Source organism: Lathyrus oleraceus, chromosome 5, assembly GCF_024323335.1.
Source record: "Lathyrus oleraceus cultivar Zhongwan6 chromosome 5, CAAS_Psat_ZW6_1.0, whole genome shotgun sequence".
Lineage (NCBI taxonomy): Eukaryota > Viridiplantae > Streptophyta > Magnoliopsida > Fabales > Fabaceae > Lathyrus > Lathyrus oleraceus.
In genome coordinates, this window is record NC_066583.1 from 621,199,149 (window position 1) to 621,220,411 (window position 21,263).

General features: G+C 33.7%; 3 protein-coding genes across 3 annotated transcripts; 2 read left to right on the top strand and 1 right to left on the bottom strand.

Moving 5' to 3' along the window:
• Window positions 1-5,373: 5,373 nt before the first annotated feature.
• Window positions 5,374-8,748, top strand: LOC127087167 (protein TRM32). Its single transcript, XM_051028030.1, has 5 exons — window positions 5,374-5,544; window positions 5,821-6,017; window positions 6,124-6,203; window positions 6,446-7,679; window positions 7,907-8,748. The coding sequence occupies exons 2-5, from the start codon at window positions 5,867-5,869 to the stop codon at window positions 8,518-8,520; spliced, it is 2,079 nt and encodes a 692-aa protein (XP_050883987.1). The 5' UTR covers window positions 5,374-5,544; window positions 5,821-5,866; the 3' UTR covers window positions 8,521-8,748.
• A 5,230-nt stretch (window positions 8,749-13,978) lies between these two features.
• LOC127087169 (pentatricopeptide repeat-containing protein At1g07590, mitochondrial) lies at window positions 13,979-15,930 on the top strand. Its single transcript, XM_051028031.1, has 2 exons — window positions 13,979-14,324; window positions 14,468-15,930. Exons 1-2 carry the CDS (start codon window positions 13,989-13,991, stop codon window positions 15,716-15,718), a joined length of 1,587 nt encoding a protein of 528 aa, XP_050883988.1. The 5' UTR covers window positions 13,979-13,988; the 3' UTR covers window positions 15,719-15,930.
• A 2,336-nt stretch (window positions 15,931-18,266) lies between these two features.
• LOC127087171 (outer envelope pore protein 16, chloroplastic-like) lies at window positions 18,267-20,543 on the bottom strand. The gene is made up of 6 exons (XM_051028033.1): window positions 20,088-20,543; window positions 19,955-20,006; window positions 19,693-19,724; window positions 19,018-19,051; window positions 18,860-18,927; window positions 18,267-18,550 (listed from the first exon to the last, which is right to left on the bottom strand). The coding sequence occupies exons 1-6, from the start codon at window positions 20,199-20,201 to the stop codon at window positions 18,410-18,412; spliced, it is 441 nt and encodes a 146-aa protein (XP_050883990.1). The 5' UTR covers window positions 20,202-20,543; the 3' UTR covers window positions 18,267-18,409.
• Between the last annotated feature and the right edge of the window lie 720 nt (window positions 20,544-21,263).

A 21,263-nucleotide genomic window follows, 5' to 3' on the forward strand; every position in this document is an offset into this window, starting at 1 on the left:
AGTACCTCAGACTCTAGTTGCAAGGAACCACTCGGTGTCTACCTTCAGTCGTCGCTCAGCATTCATGTTCCAAAGAAAGACTGGACGAAAAAACATCCCCAAATCCTTCTACAGAGGTCGGATGGGTTGACCTAGCATGGAACGTCGTCCGCATTTGACTGTCCTCATGTGTCTAGGAAAATTCGGTCACCCGACCCAATCTCGCATAGATAAGTTATTGCCATTTATAAGTTACTTGAGGTAGACAACCAATCTGAGTGAGAAAGAAGCCATGGCATTCAACAAAGGTAACCCTGGGGTTCTAAGATTACAACAACCGCCCTCAAGCTACACCCGAAGAGAAACCAACCATCCAATTACACGTTGGCGGGTATATAGAAAGCGGGGTACCTTGACACCCCGTCCAACCAAAGAAGATTCCTTGAAGCGGGAAAGTGCACCCATTCGGAAGCCCAAGGAAGGACAACAACCAAAAATCCAGGACATTGTCTGTCCATACCGAAGTCACCACTGAAGGTTTATTTATCCAGTCATTTCGTTGTTTCTTTATAAACGAATTCAATTCATTATTTATGTGTGTGTGTGTGTGTGTATATATATATATATATATATATATATATATATATATATATATATATATATATATATATATATATATATATATATATGTGTCATAAACCCTAAACCTTAAATTTTTAACACATTTCTGCGATTTTGAGACGACTTAAACACATTTCATGCCTGATTTCATATCTGATACAGACTGAAGCATTTTTGAGATTCTGATACGACTCAAATTTACACCTTGCATGACTCATCATCTAAGGCATATTAAACACATTCATTTGTAGCTGGCACACTCCTCGTCTTTTCAGATCTAGCCAATCCAAAGGCGTAGGTGGTAGATCCCATACACCTCCACCTCGATTCGAGCCAAGCCTCGGGGGTCGGGGAACAATGCTTTGTGATGCGGAGCTCGGTATAAAATTACGATCACATGATCTCAATTTCAGTTATCATAGGCCCCACCACAGGGATCACAAGCAACTCTTTAAACGTTATATACAAATTAGTACACTCTTATAGAAAACGCTAAATACATCTAGCAAGTATAGCAACCAAAAATGGTAACTAACGTCACTCGATGCCCTAAGTCACAAAGAAGAAAAATTCAAGAGGCCCATATGCCACTTAATTATAAGAAAATGCATTGTTTCCTTCATGAAACGAGAAATCGGGGTTCTACACCCAAAACAAATGTCTCGTCATAGCCGATGAAAGCCATTGGTTCGACCTAAACAATCAAACTTTACAGTGTAAAAGAACAAGTCCCTGAGTTATAAAAATTTGTAGATAACGACAGTGGTAAAACAAAGATAAATGCAAAGCTCTAAAGTGAATAACACTAGAATTGTAAAAGTAAAAATATTCCATTAAACATTAAATATTCTTACACCAAGGCAAAAGCCTGATAAGCTTTACAAGAAATAAAGTAATGCAAGTAAAAGAAAAATTAAGCCGAAGCGTTTGGAGCTGAGGTACCGTCGAGACCGTACCGGGACCACCTTCTTGAATTACCCTATGAGAAGATAGAAACGAGTCCAACATCTCAGCCAAAATTATGGCATCATGACAGAAATTCCTTGCATATTCCACAACTTCCTCACAGAATCCGAGCATGACCTGCATAGTCCGCTGAAAAGAATCACAGAGCGCCTGATTCAAACTCACCACCTCATCTTTGAGAGCTTTCAAGGTCTCTGCATGAGCCTCGGTCTCCTAAAGAAGATCTTTCTAATGTTACTCCACCTAACAAGTTTTCTCCTTAATATAATCAAAAGCAACATGATACCTCTTCTACGCATCCTTTAGGGAATCCTCCAACATAGTCACCCGAGCAATCAAAGCGGAAGGAGAGCTATGCAATTTTGTCGCCTCTTATAAAGAGTTGATAGTTTGAATCCCCTCATGCAGCACAACAAGCTCATTATAGATAGTACAACACCTTAACTACATAGCTTCAAAGTCCCCTTTCCAAATATCCCTTCACTTGGTAGGATTACCTGAAGGTAATACGTCTCCCTGACCAGTAGAGACAAGAGATAAGATAAAGCAACTTTGAACATGTTGTGGGCAATCTTAGAATCTAATTCCATTTTGTCCCCCTCATGGAGACTCCGAACAAAGGATAAATTTGACACTGAAACAGTAGTAGTTGCTTCCTTAAGAGTCATAGAAAGTTGGGAAAATAAGACATATGGCAGCCTTATAAATGGAGTTACCTCACCATAAGCACCACCATCAGCGACACAGGTTTGTTTTGGAGAACCCTCATCCCAGGGGATTGTGGTTCTTCATCTCGGACCCTCTTTGATGAACTGGAGCCAGGGTTGAATCATCCACAAATAAAGCGGCCCATAGCATCCACAATTGGTCCACCTCGGGAGCAGAAGCATAAGTCTCTATAATCGAGGTAGGAGAAGGGGCCAAAACAGGAATAGTGATCGCCAGGGGAGCTGAGGTAGAGGTAGAAGTTCCAGTATTCACCATTACCTGGATACCTTCAGCATTTGCAAGATTGGGAAACATCTTCAACTTTCTTATATTTTCCATCCTATCTTCAAAACGTAATCACACATCTTAAAAAAAAAAAAAGACTCCGCTCTCACCAAAAAACTTCCTCATCTATTCCCGGGCAACTGCACTTAAAATAACATGAGTATTAATTTGCATTTTTCTTACTTCGATAGGGGGCACCTCACTAGGGCCGAACCCTTCCACATAGCCAAGCCCCTAAAACCAAGATTGTATTTCTTCCTTCATTGTCACCTCGGCCACAGAAAGTAAACCCGATTCGGTACAGTAAGAGTGAGCGTCCTAGTTAAAGTCTTAAACCAGTAATTCAAATACAAAATCCAACAAAAGATAGGAGAATCGGTAGGGAGATAACAGAAAATGATGAGTTACTTGTGTGGGGGTATTTACTACTAAGAAACGTCTCAAGAAGTCACTCCAGTCCAGACTAAAAGGTTCGAAGCAAAGGTTGACCGGGTGGAAGAAAATAAGCCATTAATTGAGGAGATTGTCCTTAGAAGTGCGCCTTGGATGGAACAGATCAAAGAATAATCTTAGGGAAGGTTTCTAAGATTTGTGCTCGCCTCACAATTGAAGTATCCTTATGTAGGCCTAGTACATATGAATTTGGAAGGGAGAAACTTTTAGATATTTCAAGATGGCTACCTCAAATTTAGAAAAGGGCAACCGAAGTCCTATTCTCGTAAACAAAGACTCATAGAATAGGATCATGTAGTTATCAAAAGAACTGCATATCCTCTTTTCCCTTGTCACTGGAAGGGCTAACTACTCCAAGGGATCGCCGACCACAATGCCAGTCACATCTATAACGACCTCAGTACTCATAGCCGAGGAAATTCCCGCTACTTTTTAATCCACTCAGTCATACTCTGACGCAACCGGACAACTTCAAAGATTCAAGTAGGCTATCACATCAGTGTCGTTAAGCTCACAACCATCAGTCAGCAGATGAATCTGAATGTAATCTTTAGCGCGTTTTCTCCTTTGCAAATTGGCTTTTATCCTCTCTTCTGGTAATACGCGATGAGGTATAGGGACATCGACATAATTCATTCCTCTGTCAGCATTTGATAGAATTGCGTCTAACAAACCAGATGGCGAATTTTCTTCCTCCAAGGAATTCTCAGACACCCTTTCTGAATCAGAATCGTCAAATATGGATATGATTTCTGGTTCTAGGTGATCGCTACTAAGATGAGAGAGAAGAGAATCAGGGGATATCTCTATTATAGAGCCAGATGAAGTTTCAACTTCAGAACCACTTGCTAAGTCAACGATACTATCACTCACCCTGATTAGAAAATAGGAAATATTGAAGATAAAAAACTTGAGTTAAGATGATACCTGATTATGCAAGATTTATGAAGTAGGAGAAGATGAAGAAAGGCGAAAGTTTTAAGCAAAACATTGAAATCACTCCTAGTAATACCTCAAGAAAGAGGAAACGAAAATGCTTTCTGGAAAGTAATCGTAAGTTTAAAGGCTAAAGGTTGCAAAATTTCCCAAACACTCAATTCGCCCTATTTATAAGCAACGACATCTGAAAGGATTAGACCAACTATAGATAGAAATCAAAAGATCAACGACTAGATTTCAACTCATGGTAAGCAGATGCGAGTTGAACGACAACAAACAAATCATAATTGAAAAATGACAAATAATATTGAGTTGAATGACAAACAACATTGAGTTGGACAACGTGATTGTGTTCGAAAAAGTTTTAAAAATGGCCAATTTGATGCATTTTTTTAATCGGACGATTTTACAAAATCGACTCCGATTATTTGGTTCGAACAATTTTAGATGGGTCAATGAGTTTTTCGGTTTTACTTCAGTTTTTATCCGCTAAAGATTTTCAAGATTGACCGGTTCGAATTCACATTCGATTCCCGGTCCAACAGATTGAACGCATCGATCCAACTTTTAAAATATTATTTACATCATATAATTCAACTAATATATGTTAGTTAAATTAAATGAATATAAAAAGTTGATCCATAATTCAATCATTAATTATATCATTTATTTATATTTATGCACTAATGAAATAAGTTAATCAATAATTTTTATAAAAAAAGTTAAGATGGTAAAAAGCTTAATTGAAAAAATAAAATATTTTATTTTATATATACTAATATTATATTCAGCATTCCTTTTTTATATACTATTGTTCTATTCAAACAAAATATTATTATCAGTATTTTCTTAATATTTTGCTAATGCAATTATTTATTATATATTATTCTTGTAGTGACGTATGAAAATTATTTTAACTAAAATCAAATTAAAAGAAAAATAATAAATATTTGACTATATTTATTTAAAATGAAATAAAATAATAAATTTCAATATTAAATTAATTATTCAGTCAAAAATTACCATTCTTAACTTAAAAGTAATATCAATTATAAAGACCACCTTTTAAATAAACCAAACATGTAAGAATAACTTTTGACTGACTCAGTCTTGATTCATTTTCATAAATAAAAAACAAGAAATCATAGTTTATAAGATTTACCCATTTACCACCTTTTGGAGTATACTAAACTTAATCAAACTATAAAAAAATTCAAATAGGTAAAAAAAATTGAAATTTAATTTAGACTTTGAATAGTATAATAGTCATTGTTTTTAGTCTTAGTCAAAGCAAAATAAAAGACCAAGTTTTGTTTATGTCCTTTTATATGAATCTATCTAATCTAGAAAGTAGAAACAAACCAGACCAAAAACAAGACTTTCCTAACAACTTTTTCATTTTACTTTTTCTATTTTTTATTCTCCTTTCAACGCAGCCACAACATTTTAATTTAATATTAAATTAAATTTATTTTATTTTTTTCATTTTTTATTTGTTATAAGTTGCATAATAATAACACTAGCCACCTTGCTTTGAACAACTCTTCTCCTTGTTATTCATCGCAAGAATTTCTGCAACAAAAGTTATTAAAGGTTAGAGTTTCGTTAATTTGTTTATTGTTTTGCGTTTATAGTTCTTTAACAACGGTTGAAGCATGAACCAATCATTAAGGTTTAATCATGTGTCTGTGTTTTTTTTAATTAACTTTGTTGTCACGTTATGTGTTTTCTATGCGTGTTTTTTCTGTTAAAAGTTTCAATTATTATTATGAAAACGTTTGAATTTTCGGTTTTATTTTATGGTGTTTGATGAAACTGAAGGTTCTGGTCTATGTAAATGATAACTTGAGAGTGTTAATTAATCTGCAGAGCTGTAGTGGAAAAAAGTGATTATTTGAGAAGCTGATTATTTGGTATGGGAAACCAGATGATTAATTCAGAGAAATCGAGTGTTGGAATTCAGAAGGTTAATCAAGGATGTGTTTGGAGCTGGTTTCATATTCTTGATTACCATCATTGGGGTGTCAAAAGGGCTTTTCGTCACAAAAAGAAAAGAAATGTCAAAAGTAAGCTATTTCATATCCATAATTGATACTAAAATGCATAAAATTGATTCTGATTAAAATTGATTTTGACTCTAAATGCTTATCAGAGTTCTTAATCTATATGCAGATAAGAGAAAGTCCACTTTGCAAGACCAACAAAATGCAGTTACAGAAGCAGAAGCAGAAGCAGAAGCAGAATCTTCCTTGGTATGTTAAAAAATTTCATGATCATATTTTATGGTCATCATGTCCATAAAAAATTTCATATTCTAGCAACAACGAACGCTATGAAAGATGTGTCCAGTGTCAGACACGTACCAGTATAATCAAATAAATTGATTCGTGCAGACGCACGGATATAGTTCATTTTTTCAAAATTTTATCAGTGTTTTTCTTTGTCAGTGTCAGTGTCGATGATTCTTTGATCAAATATAAAATATAAATTTCAGGTCAGTCAACATAGAGAAACATCGAATGCACTTCATCAGAAGAAAGGTGGAAATACAGCAGAAAGTTTCCTTAACAGAAACATTTCAATTAAATTCAAGAACAATGATGATGTTTTGGAGATAGTTAGTATGGAGAAGAATTTATTACTCAAGTTTCTGAAAGATATCGACTTCGTCGGTAAAAAAAATCGTCAAGCTTCTTACAACAAAGCAAGATTGACAAAATCAGGAACCTTTCCTTTAGCCGCGTCTTCCAAGACAAAAAACATTAGCTCTAGTACCTTGCGATCCAAGCAAGTCGAAATCTGGAACTTCCGCAAAGGAGAAAGTTTTCTCGTTGGAACTCAGGCACCGAAAAAGTTTGGATCCAATTCAGTGAATGATGTTTCTTATGAAATGCAGAAGTCTTCCGCGAGTCATAAAACCGATAGTGCCGTGGAAAAAAATGCAAGCGTTTCTTCGAGGCTTTCTGAAGGGTTAAACCACAAAGGGTGGAATCAAATGGTTCTTCATCAGTTCAAAGTTATAAAACAGAAGATCAAACAAGCAGTCGTTGAACTCAAAAAAAGCGGTCACCAAACATCAGTTCAACATATCCACAACAATGAGAAAGAGATCTTAGAAAGCGTGGACGATGGCACGATTCAAGAAAACAAAATAAGTAGAGGCTTGAATGAGATTAAGGCTTCTGATTCTGATTCTGATTTTGATTCCAACAAACGCGAAGTTCGCCTGATGAAAAGAACGTCCTCTCTTAACGAGTCGATGGATAGATATACTCAGTTGTTTGAGAAAAGCTTAAGCAAAGAAATCAAGTGGAAAAGCTCAAAGTCTAAAAGCTTAAAATTGACAAATGATATCGATAGCAAGATTCACAAGAGTAGGCATGCTCCTAGGTTTTCGAGAAGCAATTGTTCTATGCCGAATCTCGAGTCTTTAGAATTCATTCTACAAGAAGCTCTTCTTGACACAAATGATATAGGAAATAATGCAGTCGAAAGTGATAACGACACCGGAACTGATGAAACAGTTGAAGGGAGTAGCAGAGTTGTGAATGCTAGTCATTTATGGAATAAGATAGTGGAGAAAATTGAAGGAGTTACCTATGACCGAAGCGATGAAAATTTTCCTCGAGAAAATATGGAAATAAGCATGATGAATACTTATCTTAGCAAGGAAGTAACAACATCACTTGAAACTAGCTTTCAAGATAGTACAATCAACCAAGCAGAAGGTAACAAATTTATGTTAATGTGCATGAGAATAACATAAAATTTCTTTACAAAATTTAATTGATATACACCGTCAAATCATTAAGTATTTGATTTTAGTTATAAATACTTAAAAAGTCTGACATCAGACGATTAGTGATTGTTTGACTTAAAAGTCTGACATTAGATGATTCGTGATCGGTTGACAGTGACAGATCATTACTAATAGTTTTTTGGTTATATAATCCAGGAAAAGAATCGAATACACGACGACGCTCAAATGCTAGCGAAACTGCCGAAGACACAAACAAGAGTCTTGAAAATCATTTCCTGTCCTTAAAATCATATTCAGAAAACGATTCCAATTTCAAATATGTGAAAGATATTCTTGAATACTCCGGTTTCATAGGAAACGAGCAGATTCAAACGCGATACACGGTAGACCAGCCAATAAAACCGTCCTTATTCGTAGCACTAGAGGAATCATTGCTTCATGAAAATGAGTATTCTGCAGAAGAGAATAACAGCATGTTTGATCACCAGCTTCTTTTCAACTTGATTAACGAGACACTCTTTCAAATATATGAAAAGTCGCCAGCGTACTTTCCGAGACCTTTCGCCTTCAACCATTGGCTAAAACCAATGCCAAAAGGAAATTACATTGTTAAAGAAGTATGGGATAATGTTAGTTCATATTTGAGTTTGAGACCAGAGTTAGACCAGACATTAGAAGATGTTGTTGGTCGTGATTTAATGAAAAGAAGTGGTGGTTGGATGAATCTTCAACAGGATGAGGAGTGTGTAGCACTGGATTTGGAGGAAATGATCATAGATGATTTATTAGATGAAATCATGTTCTCTTGATGTTGGAAACTCTCCTAGACTTCATCAATCCTCAATATAGGATTCATATATGTAGATTAGCTTGTGAATAGGATTGTATGGAAGATATCATGTAGAGAGTTGATTGAAGAGTTTTGGTGTGTGGCGTGATTATTTCCCATGTAAATAACATAGGAGTATACACATTCTTGCTTACACCTTGGAGATTTGTTCTTATTAATGTTAGTAATAAACTCCCTTGTTAATGAACACTAATGCAATCTATTTCACGCTAAAACATATCTTAAGTGACACTCACCTCTTATTTTTCTAAAATTTAGTCCGAAAATATATTTTCCCACATACTTTATCAAAGATTTTGCTTATTTAATAACTTTGTCAAAAATTTGGAAGTGCACTTTCGAATTTATGAAATGGGAATTTGAAAAAATATCACATTTGCATGTGAGTGATAAATTCGGAAGTCTGATTTTGGATTTGTCAAGCGGGAAATTTAATAAACTGGGACCTTACATGTTTGTCTCACTCATGATCAAAAATACCGTTTTTGTCCAAATCCTATAAAAACTTCCTTCACATACGATTAAATTTTTTACTTCAAAACAACATTTTTCTATTTTTTACATCAAAAGGAGCAAAATAAGATAGAATTTAAGGTAATGTATATACATTTTCTTTTTCATTACTTACATTAATCTGATTTTTGAGTTGAAAAAATGAATGTTGCGTCTCAAAATGCATTTTTGGATGTTAGTTGAATGTCATCTAGAAGTGTATTTTCGAATTAGTTCAGAGTCAAAGTTTGGCAGTTTTGGGAATATTTTCTGTTATTATTTGTCTTAGATATGGTGCACCCTGGTGTTGGCCTCAAACCTGTTGATGTCAAGGTAGATGTTGACAACCAATTTAGAAGTGAACAAGAGTTTCTTGCTTGTGATCATATGCTCCAATGGATCTGCATGGATGCTGTCAAAATAGGGTTTGACATTGTAATTGGAAGGTCAGATAATGATTCAGATTGAAGAGTTGCATTTGTGACACTGAGATGCGAAAGAAGTGGCAAGTACACAAATCTTATCCGGAAGTTGTAACGAGATGACACCAGTTCGAGAAAATGAGAGTGTCCTTTTGAGTTGCGTGGATATCTTTTGAAAAATAATAAATGAGATTTAATGTGATTTGTGGTGCACATAATCACGACATATGTCACAAGTTAGTCGGTCATCCCATTGCATGTCGTCTTGTGCCTGAAGAGAAGAAAATCGTTTCAGACATGACATTAAATATGGTGCATCGCAAAAACATACTTGCAACTTTGAAACGTCAAAGAAAATATCTCAAATATCAAGCAAGTATACAATGCTCGTGTCTGAAACCACAAGGCGCTGAGAGGGGATTAAATTGAACGTATAAGACAAACAAGTACATGCTTCCACTATTTGAAATTATTGGTGTTACTTTTACGGAAAAGACTTATTCCGTTGGGTTTATATTTTTGAAAAGCAAAAAAGAGGACAACGTTACTTGGGCTTCAGAAGTGTGTCGAACAATGTTGAAGGACAAAGAAAACACATTGAAGGTCATTGTCACCGATCGTGATCCCACATTGATGAATTCAGTTGCGAAGGTGTTTCTACTTCATACACATTACTTTGTAGGTATCACATAACAAAAAATGTGAGAAGTAGACCTAAGTCTGTTGTAGGGACCAAACAAATAAAGGGTGAAGATGGAAAAATGGTCAAATTTAGCATGATAGTTGAAAGAATAATGGATGTCTGGAATGTTATAATCAATTCTTCTACGGAAGAGTAATATGTCGATTTTGTTATACTTTTCAGGAAGATGTGTGAAAAATATTCGGATTTCTTGAAATATGTTGAAAGTACAATTCTAGACCATGTGAAGGAGAAGATTGTTTGTGTTTTGATCGATGAAGTTAGACACCTTGGAAATATAACAACTAATCAAGTTGAATCTGCTCGCACTACATTAAAAAATTGATTGGGAAATAGTAAAGATGATTTTTGTAGAGATTGAGACTCTGTGAACCAAATGATCCAAATACATTGAACGAATTGTTAATGTTAAGGGTGGCGGTAACTGCGGTTATCAAGCTTTTTTTGTTTTGCTTGGTAAAGGCGTGGAGAATCATACATTTATCAGCCAATAACTTATCAAAGAGTTTAGTGGAGATAATACTGTTATGTTTTATTCTTCAGCCAAATGATGATTTATATACTGAGAATACAATCAATACACTTAATTCTCTCCTTAATGGAGAATAAAAGAAAATAAATTAAAATAAACGGAAACAATCAAATAGAGAAATAAATTATTTTCCAACAGAGTTGAAGGCGCATAAAGAATCATACACAATGTTATACGGGAAAAAAAGAATATTTTGATGCAATTCATGAATTTCTTATTCCTCGTGTTAGCGGTCTGGCACCAAGGAAAAAATGGGCGTGCCTCCCTAAAATTGGTCATCTTATAGCAATGACATATAATAAGGTGTGCATTGATCTAAAATTATACGAGTTATCGGGAACATTTTTTCCACTACGGAGTGTCCCATCTCAAAATCTAACTGATCAAATTATGTGTATTTGATGACTTTCTAAATTACTGCATTTTTTACAAGTTTATTTGAAATTGGGATGTCTTATACCATTGACATCAGCGGAGTGGACAACTCATTCAACAAAGAAAGTTGAAACTTGGCCTAATCTTTTTATGGTAAGATGCAAGAATGCACCAAGTTGAGCAAGATTAAAAGAGAATCAAATAAACAAAAGTCAAAGGCAGAACAACCAATAGATATAGGTTTAGGCTATGACACAAGTTTTGATTCATTTTAGTTTTTCTCCAACAATATATTTGGGTGGCTATATATGTTTTATATGTAATGTTGGATTAATATTAACGATGTTAAATGTATACATTTTCTTAGATTTTAATGTATGTTTCAGCTTTCCAAATTTTCAACATTGTTGTGTGATATAACAGGTTATGTGTGAACAACAACGAGTGAATCCGGAAATGCATTTTCAAGCGTACCCCTATTTATAAAAAAACTATAATAAGGGTTTATTCAGAACTGTACTTTCATACTCATCCCATATTGTAAAAATATATATAGCAAGGATTTATTCGAAAATGAATTTTCGGACTCATCCTAATTTTACTAGAAGATGTAGGGTGTATCCGGAAGTACATTTTCGGAATATCCCCTGAGACAAGATAGGGTTACTAAAGTCCATATTGATCTAAAACGTGTATAAATATGCATATCCCGCTTTTGTTTACTTCAACTGCGAGAAGACCCCCTTTAATTTAGGTTTTCAGAGATCATCCGTCTTGTCGATCTAAAATCAAAACTAGAGAATTTGTACCCAGACAATCGAAGAGTGGTGAAGCTTTATTATCGTTTACCCTTAATTGAAAACGATGGGAAGATACAGTTCAATGAGTTTGAGCTCAAGACAAATGAAGGTTTAACTGTTATGTGGGGTACATTTTAGTGTTACGAAACAAAAGGTCTGATCGAGCTGGATGTAAAAATTGCGAGATTAGTCGAAGATATTTTGAAGTTGTTGAAAAGTCATATTTGATGATGAAATGTATTGTTCTATTTATGTTAACGATTATCTATGTAATATTTTTTATGCATGTCATAACAATTATTGATGTTAATTTATCTCTATTTATGCACCTGTTTTGTTTCTCCGTATGTTTCTGGTTCAATATTTTCCAAAAATACACTTTTGGAATTTCGTCAGACGTGTCCCTTGAACGACATAACATTCTACTATGGATGGTTCGCTTGTGAGTCACGTTTGATGTACCCACATCTGCCTGAGCGGGTCATGCGCCACTTCGAGTATCAATAGATGATTCCAAGACATCCCTCAATGTCCACTCCTCCGACAGTTCGTCGCAAATATCTTGATGTCATACTAGATGATTTCTATAGTCATTTGGTACCAGATGAGACACACAGTGTGTCAGTGGGTGACATATGGACTTATGCACCGAGCTGCATCCAATTGTTCTATCAAGTGTCACATCCTTACAAGACATCAGATGCCGCAAGAGCACAACCTAGACTTGCCCATCGGGAGATATTGAAAAAAGAGAGGATTAGGGATGACCACACAACAGACCTATTGTCGATCTATTAACGTATTATGCAGGTTGTGTATGATAACATTGAGAGATGATACATTGTGAAAGGTAGTCCTGATATGGTTGTCTTACCGATCTTCTTACTTGAAGCACATAATGCATGAGTATCATATTATTGTTGATTTTATTTGAATGAAACTTAGTATTTCGAATGTGTAATGAATGACTTGGATGATTGTTTATTTATAGAATAATGATATTTCTACACCAAACCATACACCAAATACTTACACCAAACACTGTTCACCGTTTAAATACCGTGAACAGTGTTTTTTATTTTTTAATAGAAAATAATAATATTTATAAAAAAATATTTTTATTTTTAAAATTATTTTTATAACACAAATATAAAGTATGTTATTAACCAATTTTATTATTGTATTAACCATAAAAATATATGTTATTAATTATATATTTTACTTATAATTCATTAACCAAATTTACTATTTCATTAACCAATAAAATATATAATATTAACTAAATTTTGACATTAAAATATGAAATAACATATATTTTATGTTAATAACCTATATTTTTGTGGTTAATACAATAATAAAATTGGTTAATGATAAATTTTATATTTATGTTATAAAAATAATTTTAAAAATAAAAATATTTTTTAATAAATATAATTTGTTTTATTTATTAAAGAAATAAAGAAAATATTGTTCACGTATTTATACGATTAACAGTGTTTTGTGTAAGTTTTAAGTGTAAATTTTGGTCTATGATTAACAAGGCTCTTATTTATATATGACTGTTTCATATTTAAATTTGTTTCACAATTTTTTAAAGTTAAAAATAACATAAATGATGTAGGTAATAGTTAAACAATCTTGAAAAAAAAGTCTTTGAAAAGTTTCCGAAAAAACACTTGCAGGATATATTTGAATTGTACTTATAAAGATTTATATATTATATATATTTTTAGTTAAAATATATTTTTTATTATGCATTAAAGTTTTTTTTTTTTGTAAATTTTTAAGTGATAATTTTCTATCATGTGATTTCTCCAATTAAACAGTAAAAAATTTATATTATTAGCAATTAAAAATTAAGGTTGTACTTCCTATCGATATATTAAATTAGTTTATTTTATTGAATAATAGAAGAAATATTTGTAATATTTGTTTAATTATTAGAATCAATATCTTATTTTATTTTAATTTTAATTTCAGTATAAATGAGCTCAAAAATGATTTAAAATATTAAAGTTTTCTCTCTTTCCCAAAGTATTTTAAATATAAGAAAATAATTATATAAACGTTTGTTTCAAAAATAAGTTACTAGCAATTAACCGTATGAAAAAGCATGAGCAGAACACTGAATGGGGTCAGAATAGAACAAGCATGAGCATGCGTAGTCTAAGGAGTCTCGTAGTACAAGCGAAGTTCATACAGACAATACGTCGAACAGTTGGTGCTATTGAAACCCATTTCAGTTTCAAACTCTTTTGCACGCAAACCACACAAAACCAAGACAGCTTATGCAAGAGAATCGAAAAGCTTCCCAAAGGAGAATCAATAGCTTCCGCTTTCCGTAGTTGGATGGGTGATGGCTTCCCCGTTCGCGGCGCCGACGTCTTTCACACCATTAACCGTCTCAGAAAACTCAACTTCAACAAACGCGCACTTGAGGTAAAATTTACTCATTAGTTCTTTCTTTTCTGTTTTCTCAATCAATTTCGTTCTGTTTCAATGAATATAACTAGCACATTGTGTTTTGTTTACCGTTTCATTGTTTGAGAGTTGTATATTTTCTCTTGTGTGGATTTTGATAGGTGATGGAATGGGTGATTAGGGAGAGACCCTATAGACCTAGGGAGTTGGATTATTCTTATTTACTGGAATTCACAACTAAGCTTCATGGAATTCCACATGGTGAAAATCTATTCACTCGTGTTCCTGTTGAATTTCAGAATGAGTTACTCTACAACAATCTTGTGATTGCTTGTTTGGATAAAGGTGTCGTAAGGCTTTCACTTGAGTACATGAAGAGAATGAGGGAATTGGGTCATCCCATTTCGCATTTGGTCTTTAACCGATTAATAATTCTGCATTCCTCGCCGGGTCGCAGGAAGATGATACCTGGTTTACTTACTCAAATGAAGGCTGATAAGGTTACACCGCATGTTTCAACATACAATATTTTGATGAAAATAGAGGCCAATGAACACAATCTTGAAAATTTGATGAGGTTTTTTGATCAAATGAAACGGGTGCGGGTTGAGCCAAATGAAATATCTTACTGCATTTTAGCTACTGCACATGCAGTTGCTAGATTGTACACTGCAACTGAAATGTATGTTGAGGCTGTGGAGAAATCTATGACGGGGAATAACTGGTCATCATTGGATGTCTTGCTTATATTGTATGGGTATCTAGGGAGCCAGAAGGATCTGGAAAGGATTTGGGATATCATTAAAGGACTTCCCTTTGTTAGATCTAAAAGTTATTTGTTAGCCATTGAGGCATTTGGTAGGATTGGAGAATTAAACCGAGCTGAAGAGATTTGGTCAGAAATGGAGTCGTTAAAAGGATTGAAATCTGTAGAGCAATTTAATTCAATGATGACTGTGTATTGCAAGCATGGAGTACTTGACAAAGCATCTAGATTATACAAAAATATGAAGACAAATGGGTGCAAACCGAATGCCATAACGTATCGTCATCTTGCTCTAGGCTGCTTGAAATCTGGTAAGTCAGAGCAAGCTTTGAAGACATTAGAATTGGGCATGCGTCAAACTGTAAACAAGAAGGTTAGAAATTCAACACCATGGTTGGAGACTACACTTTCAATTGCTGAGATTTTTGCTGAAAAGGGGGATGTTGGAAATGTTGAGAGATTGTTTGAAGAGTTTCATAAAGCTAAGTACTGTAGGTATACTTTTGTATATAATACCTTGATTAAGGCTTATGTAAAAGCTAAGATTTATAATCCAAATCTTTTGAGAAGGATGATTCTTGGAGGAGCTAATCCTGATGCTGAAACTTACAGTCTTTTGAAAATTGCTGAACAGTTTCAGACCTGATAGTTTAATTGATAGTTTATTACAACCGAATTATTGTTATATCATTATAAGTATCTTTATGTTGTCATTCTATTTAAAAACACGTGTAACAATTGTGGAACAAGAGTCAATAAGATCATCTGGCATTGCTTATGAATTATCCTTTTGTTTGTATCATATCAACATTTGAAAATGTAAAGATACTACAGGTATAACATGTTGATTTACATTTACCTCTCCAAATTTGGCCTTATTGCTCCATAATAGATTGTCAGTATAAGTTGTTAGGAAAGGTGACGATTCCTGGTCTTTGGAGATAAGTGTTGGTGGCTTGTTCCATGGCCGCTCTTTTAGGTATGTGGTGATGGGTCTTTTTTTAAGTATTTGTTCTTTATGTTTTTCAGTTTAAATTTGTTGTCTGGTTTGAAATTTACATATGAATTTAACTGTTATTGGTAAATAAAATGCGAATGAAAATGTGAAGGAGTTGACAAGCAATGAATGGAAGTTGAAGGCAAGAAATGATTGATGATGAATCTCTCCCTCCCTTTGTAGAGCTCATCTCATTCTATCCGACACACTTTGTTGTTTCAATGCAATTGTAATTGATCAGTTGTCCTCCCATCACAAACAGTGGGAGTTGAACTAGTTGATGGTTTTCTTAATAACACATTGTTCTATCTATTACCACTTGTGAGTGTCATTATTACATAAACAAACAAACAAATGAGTTAATTGCAGAAGCTGAATAAAGTGTTAACACTTTTGGAAGGTTGGTTATGACCTGGACAAAATCAAACTTAGGAATACATTTAGAAGAGACGTGATAATTGTTTTATTTTTCTTTCCTATCATTGAAAGGTACATAAGTGAATCAATATTTCAGTCATCTTGCAATTTCCAAAACCAGAAAAATGATAGAGTTCTGAACAGTTTTTCCTTTATCTATGCACTCATCATTTATATTTTGTTTAAGGTTTCCTATTTTCGAATTTTTGCAAGTGGGAAACAACAGTAGAAAAATGATATTAGGAGATCCAAAGTCGATATTGGAACCAAAAAGAAATAGAATTATAGAAGAAATACCACAAGGGAGCCCTTGCTGGAAAAAATGTAGAGAAACAGGTAATAACAATATACTTTGGTTTGTTTAAAATCTCAAGTCATATCTGTTATCAATTGATTCCATATGGGCCACATGCAAGCTATTGCACAAATTGTGATGAATGATATTTGCCTCCTAATTTGTTTGATTTTAATGGCTGCTACTATTCAAATTATATTTCTATGAATTAGAGTGAACATGATAAAATGATGAAGATGGTAATTGAAGATTAAACGAGCATAATAAAGAATAAATTTCTGAACTCTTTTAACTGCTGCCAGTTATTTGTACACCTAATCAAATTCAGTTGCACGCTTTTCATAGATAAATACCAATGTTTTAAATATTTTCATGCTTTTTTTATCACCTAGTTTGGCTATATCTGATCATTATTATGTTATAAGTTGGTAAATACAGTTTTCTGGTGATTATCTAAAGTTACCGTTGCTGTCAATGATGTCAGAGTTGAATAAAGGAGGACAGACATGTGAAATCTTTGCGTGTCATGTATCTGAAGGTATAACTTTCTGATATATTGTGTAATACTTTTTGTAACAGTTACTTTGAGCTTCAAAAGTGTTTATGCATTGGTTTATTTGCATAACAAAATTTACTAGAGGTTACAATCTGAATGCATAAAAAACTCATTTGCAAAGATCTAAGTGAAGAGAAAGAATCAAATGTGTATTTAGATGATAAAAGTAAAGTTAACATTATATAGATAAGTGGTTTACACAGAGCTAACTAACCAACTTCTCAACTGTTCTTCTTAGTTACAAACTAACTGAATACAACAACTACTAACTGAAATCTTACAGAAATTGAAAACCATTTAGTTTGATAAAGTTTGCTAATTTATGTATCTTGCAATTAATTACAGTTGAAAATTTTTAGCATGGAATGTGGTCCCCGCACCAAGGATTAAGAGAAGGAAGGGATCATAGATTCAGATGGGGAGGTTTTGGCATGAGGGAAAGAAACTTACAAGTGTGAGTAGAAGTATTTGATGTCGGTAAAGTTTCCCCATTTATGAATTCAGAGACTCTATGTCAATGCTCTACAGAGACATATTTGGACTGTAGTTTAGGGAATATTATTTCTGTAACCCTACCAGGACCTACATTTTCTTTCTATTGGAAAATGTTTGGCTTTGAAAATTTTCTTCATGGTTTTTATGTTTCAATACAAGTACAGTTGAAAATATATTAGTATATGCATATAATACCACATCATATCATACAAATAGGAAACTTATACACTATATATGTTTTGTGTTTATTGTCTTGACTCTTGAGTTTATAATAATAGACTACTCTTAGTGGCATTGACATTTTTAAAAACATAAATTGGTTATTTTTTCTATAAGAAACTTTTTATTTTTCAATACTTTGGAGTTTCTTAATTTTTTAAGGGCATAAATTAGCATGACTCTATGTATAATATTGTTTTAGTTAATTCATCAAATGTTTTAAATTTGAACCATAACCCATTTATTTGCTGAACAGTGAAAATGTCATTGACAAAAGAAGTTAAGAGTAGTTTATTACATAACCAGTAAGACAAAGACAAAGGAGACTAAATGTAACAACATATCGAGTATTGTTCATTCAGGTAAGGTAATTTATGAATTCTGCAGCTGTCGCAATTGCAGCCCCTGTAATGGCATCTATTGCAATCTTGTCTGCTTTGTTGTTGCTGACTGCAGATGCCAAAGCCCCTGTCACTGCACCTCCGACCATGGCATTCTTCTGCAGTATATCAAAAGACCAAGGGAACAATGCAGGGCTATGGTAAGAATCTCATTGTTAAAAACTATTTTATCAAATTCATTTGACACCCAAAGCATTATATACAGTCACGAAAGCTGCATCAATGTGTGCATTTTTCAAAATTTTCGTAGTCACAATGTTCGTTCATAACAGCTTGAAATTTATCAGGTTAGATGCAATTTTATTGAAGACATGTTCAAAATGAAGTGTTTTCTCTTAGCATATAATGTACAATAATAATCCTTCTATTTAAAATATCGAAATTATACTGCTGTTGGAGAGAATTACCCAGTCCCTGGTGCCAAGGATCCTCTCTGAACCATATTGCATTCCAACATACACTCCGGCTATAGTTCCTGTAAGCATAGAAAAGAAAATACAATGAACAGAGCTAATGCATTTACTAGCTGAACTTACCATAATACAAAATGCAACACAAAACTTACCCCAGTATGCACCTTCCTTACACAACTTCTTCAGCTGCAAGAAGACTAATTCTCATCAACAAGGAACCAAGCATACCATGCTCAACAAAATATAGAGTAAATCAACGTTTTAGTCCTTGAAATCGTAAAGGTCAGTCGATTTAATCCCTCAAATTTACAGGGAAAAAAACAATTTAGTCTCTTTAATTGAACAATGTTACTCAATTAAGTTCTTTCTCTAAATTTAGCACCAAAATTTTGAAGGTTATACCTTTGTCTTGATGTAGCAAGAGACTATTTTTAAGTCAATATGGAGATCTTTATTGATTTTGATGAATGTTTACTTAAAAGATATTTTGATGGAGGTACAAAATTAATGGATTTCTTTAATTTGAAGGACTAGTTTGCTATTTTGTAAATTTAAAAGATTAATTTGAAGGATAACATTCATGCAATCACTCAGTTGTTGATCTAGACTGACGAATCAAGATCGAATGAGTCATACATAACATGTTCGACAGTTCAAATCACATTATTGCGTCCAATGTGAGTGATTCCATGAAATGGGAGAATCCAATCTGTAAAATAGTTATAATTGCAGTGTATAGAACTGGAAATATCAATTTGAAATTGGAGAAATGAAAGCCACCCAAAAGAATCGACCATTATAACAACAGTGTTAAATAATGAACTTACAGTTTTCTCAAAATCATTACTTGAGATGCTTCCTGGAACATATACATGTTTAGTTAGTCAGACAAAGATCTTCACAAATGAAAATAATAATTCAAAAAGAAAAAGTATAATACATTGGTGTTGGTCTATTAGTATAATTTACAACTCAAATCTTAACAAGAAAATAAAATATATAATAATAAACCCAAATCAAAGTTTTCATCTTTTGGCAATTTTGTTAATTTGAACAAAAGGGTAATAGCAAAAGTTAAGAAACACTTGCCCTTTCGAAGAATGTTATAGGTATCCTCTGCAACTGATCTTGTAACTGCAACCTAAAGAAGAAGAAGAAGAAGGTGGTTAGCTCAAACTGTTTAAGAAAAAGACTAAAGAGAAGAAGTTGAGAGATTAATTACAGCTCCAATCTTCAAAAAACCATCAACAGTGAGGTTAAGGAATGGATTGCCAGTGTCAATAACCACATCCACCTTGGGAGAAGACAGTGACCCTGAAATGCTACCACTAGGCATGTTTCACACTTGTTTAGTTTCCAACTTTGAGAGTTAGGATCTTAGGGAAGGTAGTATAGAGTAAGAGGTTGTCCACTATTATGGATGTGATTTAAAGTAGAGAAAAGTAATATATCATACACTACGTAGCACATTCTTAAATAGTACCACTAATGGAGGTTAATAAACGGTGATAGCTTTTGTGAACTCCACCTGTTATGGAAGAGGGGCCCATGCAAAGATAGAAGATTTGATATCCACCTCTCACTCTTGGCATGCTTTGATGTCGGCATTGTTTGTACGTAATACTTCGATGTCGGCATTGTTTACTGGCTTGAAAACACAAATATACTAGCTAAAATTGTGCCAGGGAAATTTTTAATATGCCTCCTTCATGTATTGCAAGCATGGAGTACTTGACAAAACATGTAGATTATACAAAAATAGGAAGACAAATGGGTGCAAACCAAATGCCATAATGCATCGTCATCTTGCTCTAGGCTGCTTGAGATCTGGTAAGGCAGAGCAAGCTTTGTAGACATTAGAATTGGGCATGCGTCAAACCGTAAACAAGAGGGTTAGAAATTCAACACCATGGTTGGAGACTACTCTTTCAATTGCTTTGATTTTTGCTGAAAAAGGGGATGTTGGAAATGTTTAATTAAAGTTTATGTAAAATCTAAGATTTATAATCCAAATGTTATGAGAATTGCTTAACAGTTTCGAACCTGATAGTTTAATTGATAGTTTATTACAACTGAATTAATGTTATCTCATTATATGTATCTTGTCATTCTATTTAACAAACATGTAACAGTTGTGGAACAAGAGTCAATAACATCATCTGGCATTGCTTATGAAAGAAATCTTCTTTTGTTTGTATCATATCAACAACTGAAAATGTAAGATACTACATACAGGGTACATGGTATAACTGTATAACATATTTGTTTTGTTTTGTTTGCTAATTTATGTATCTTGGAACAGGGTCCCCGCACCAAGGACAATTTCAGATGGAGAGGTTTTTGGCAAGAGGGAGAGGAACTTACAAGTGTGAGCAGAAGTCTGATGTCGGTAAAGTTT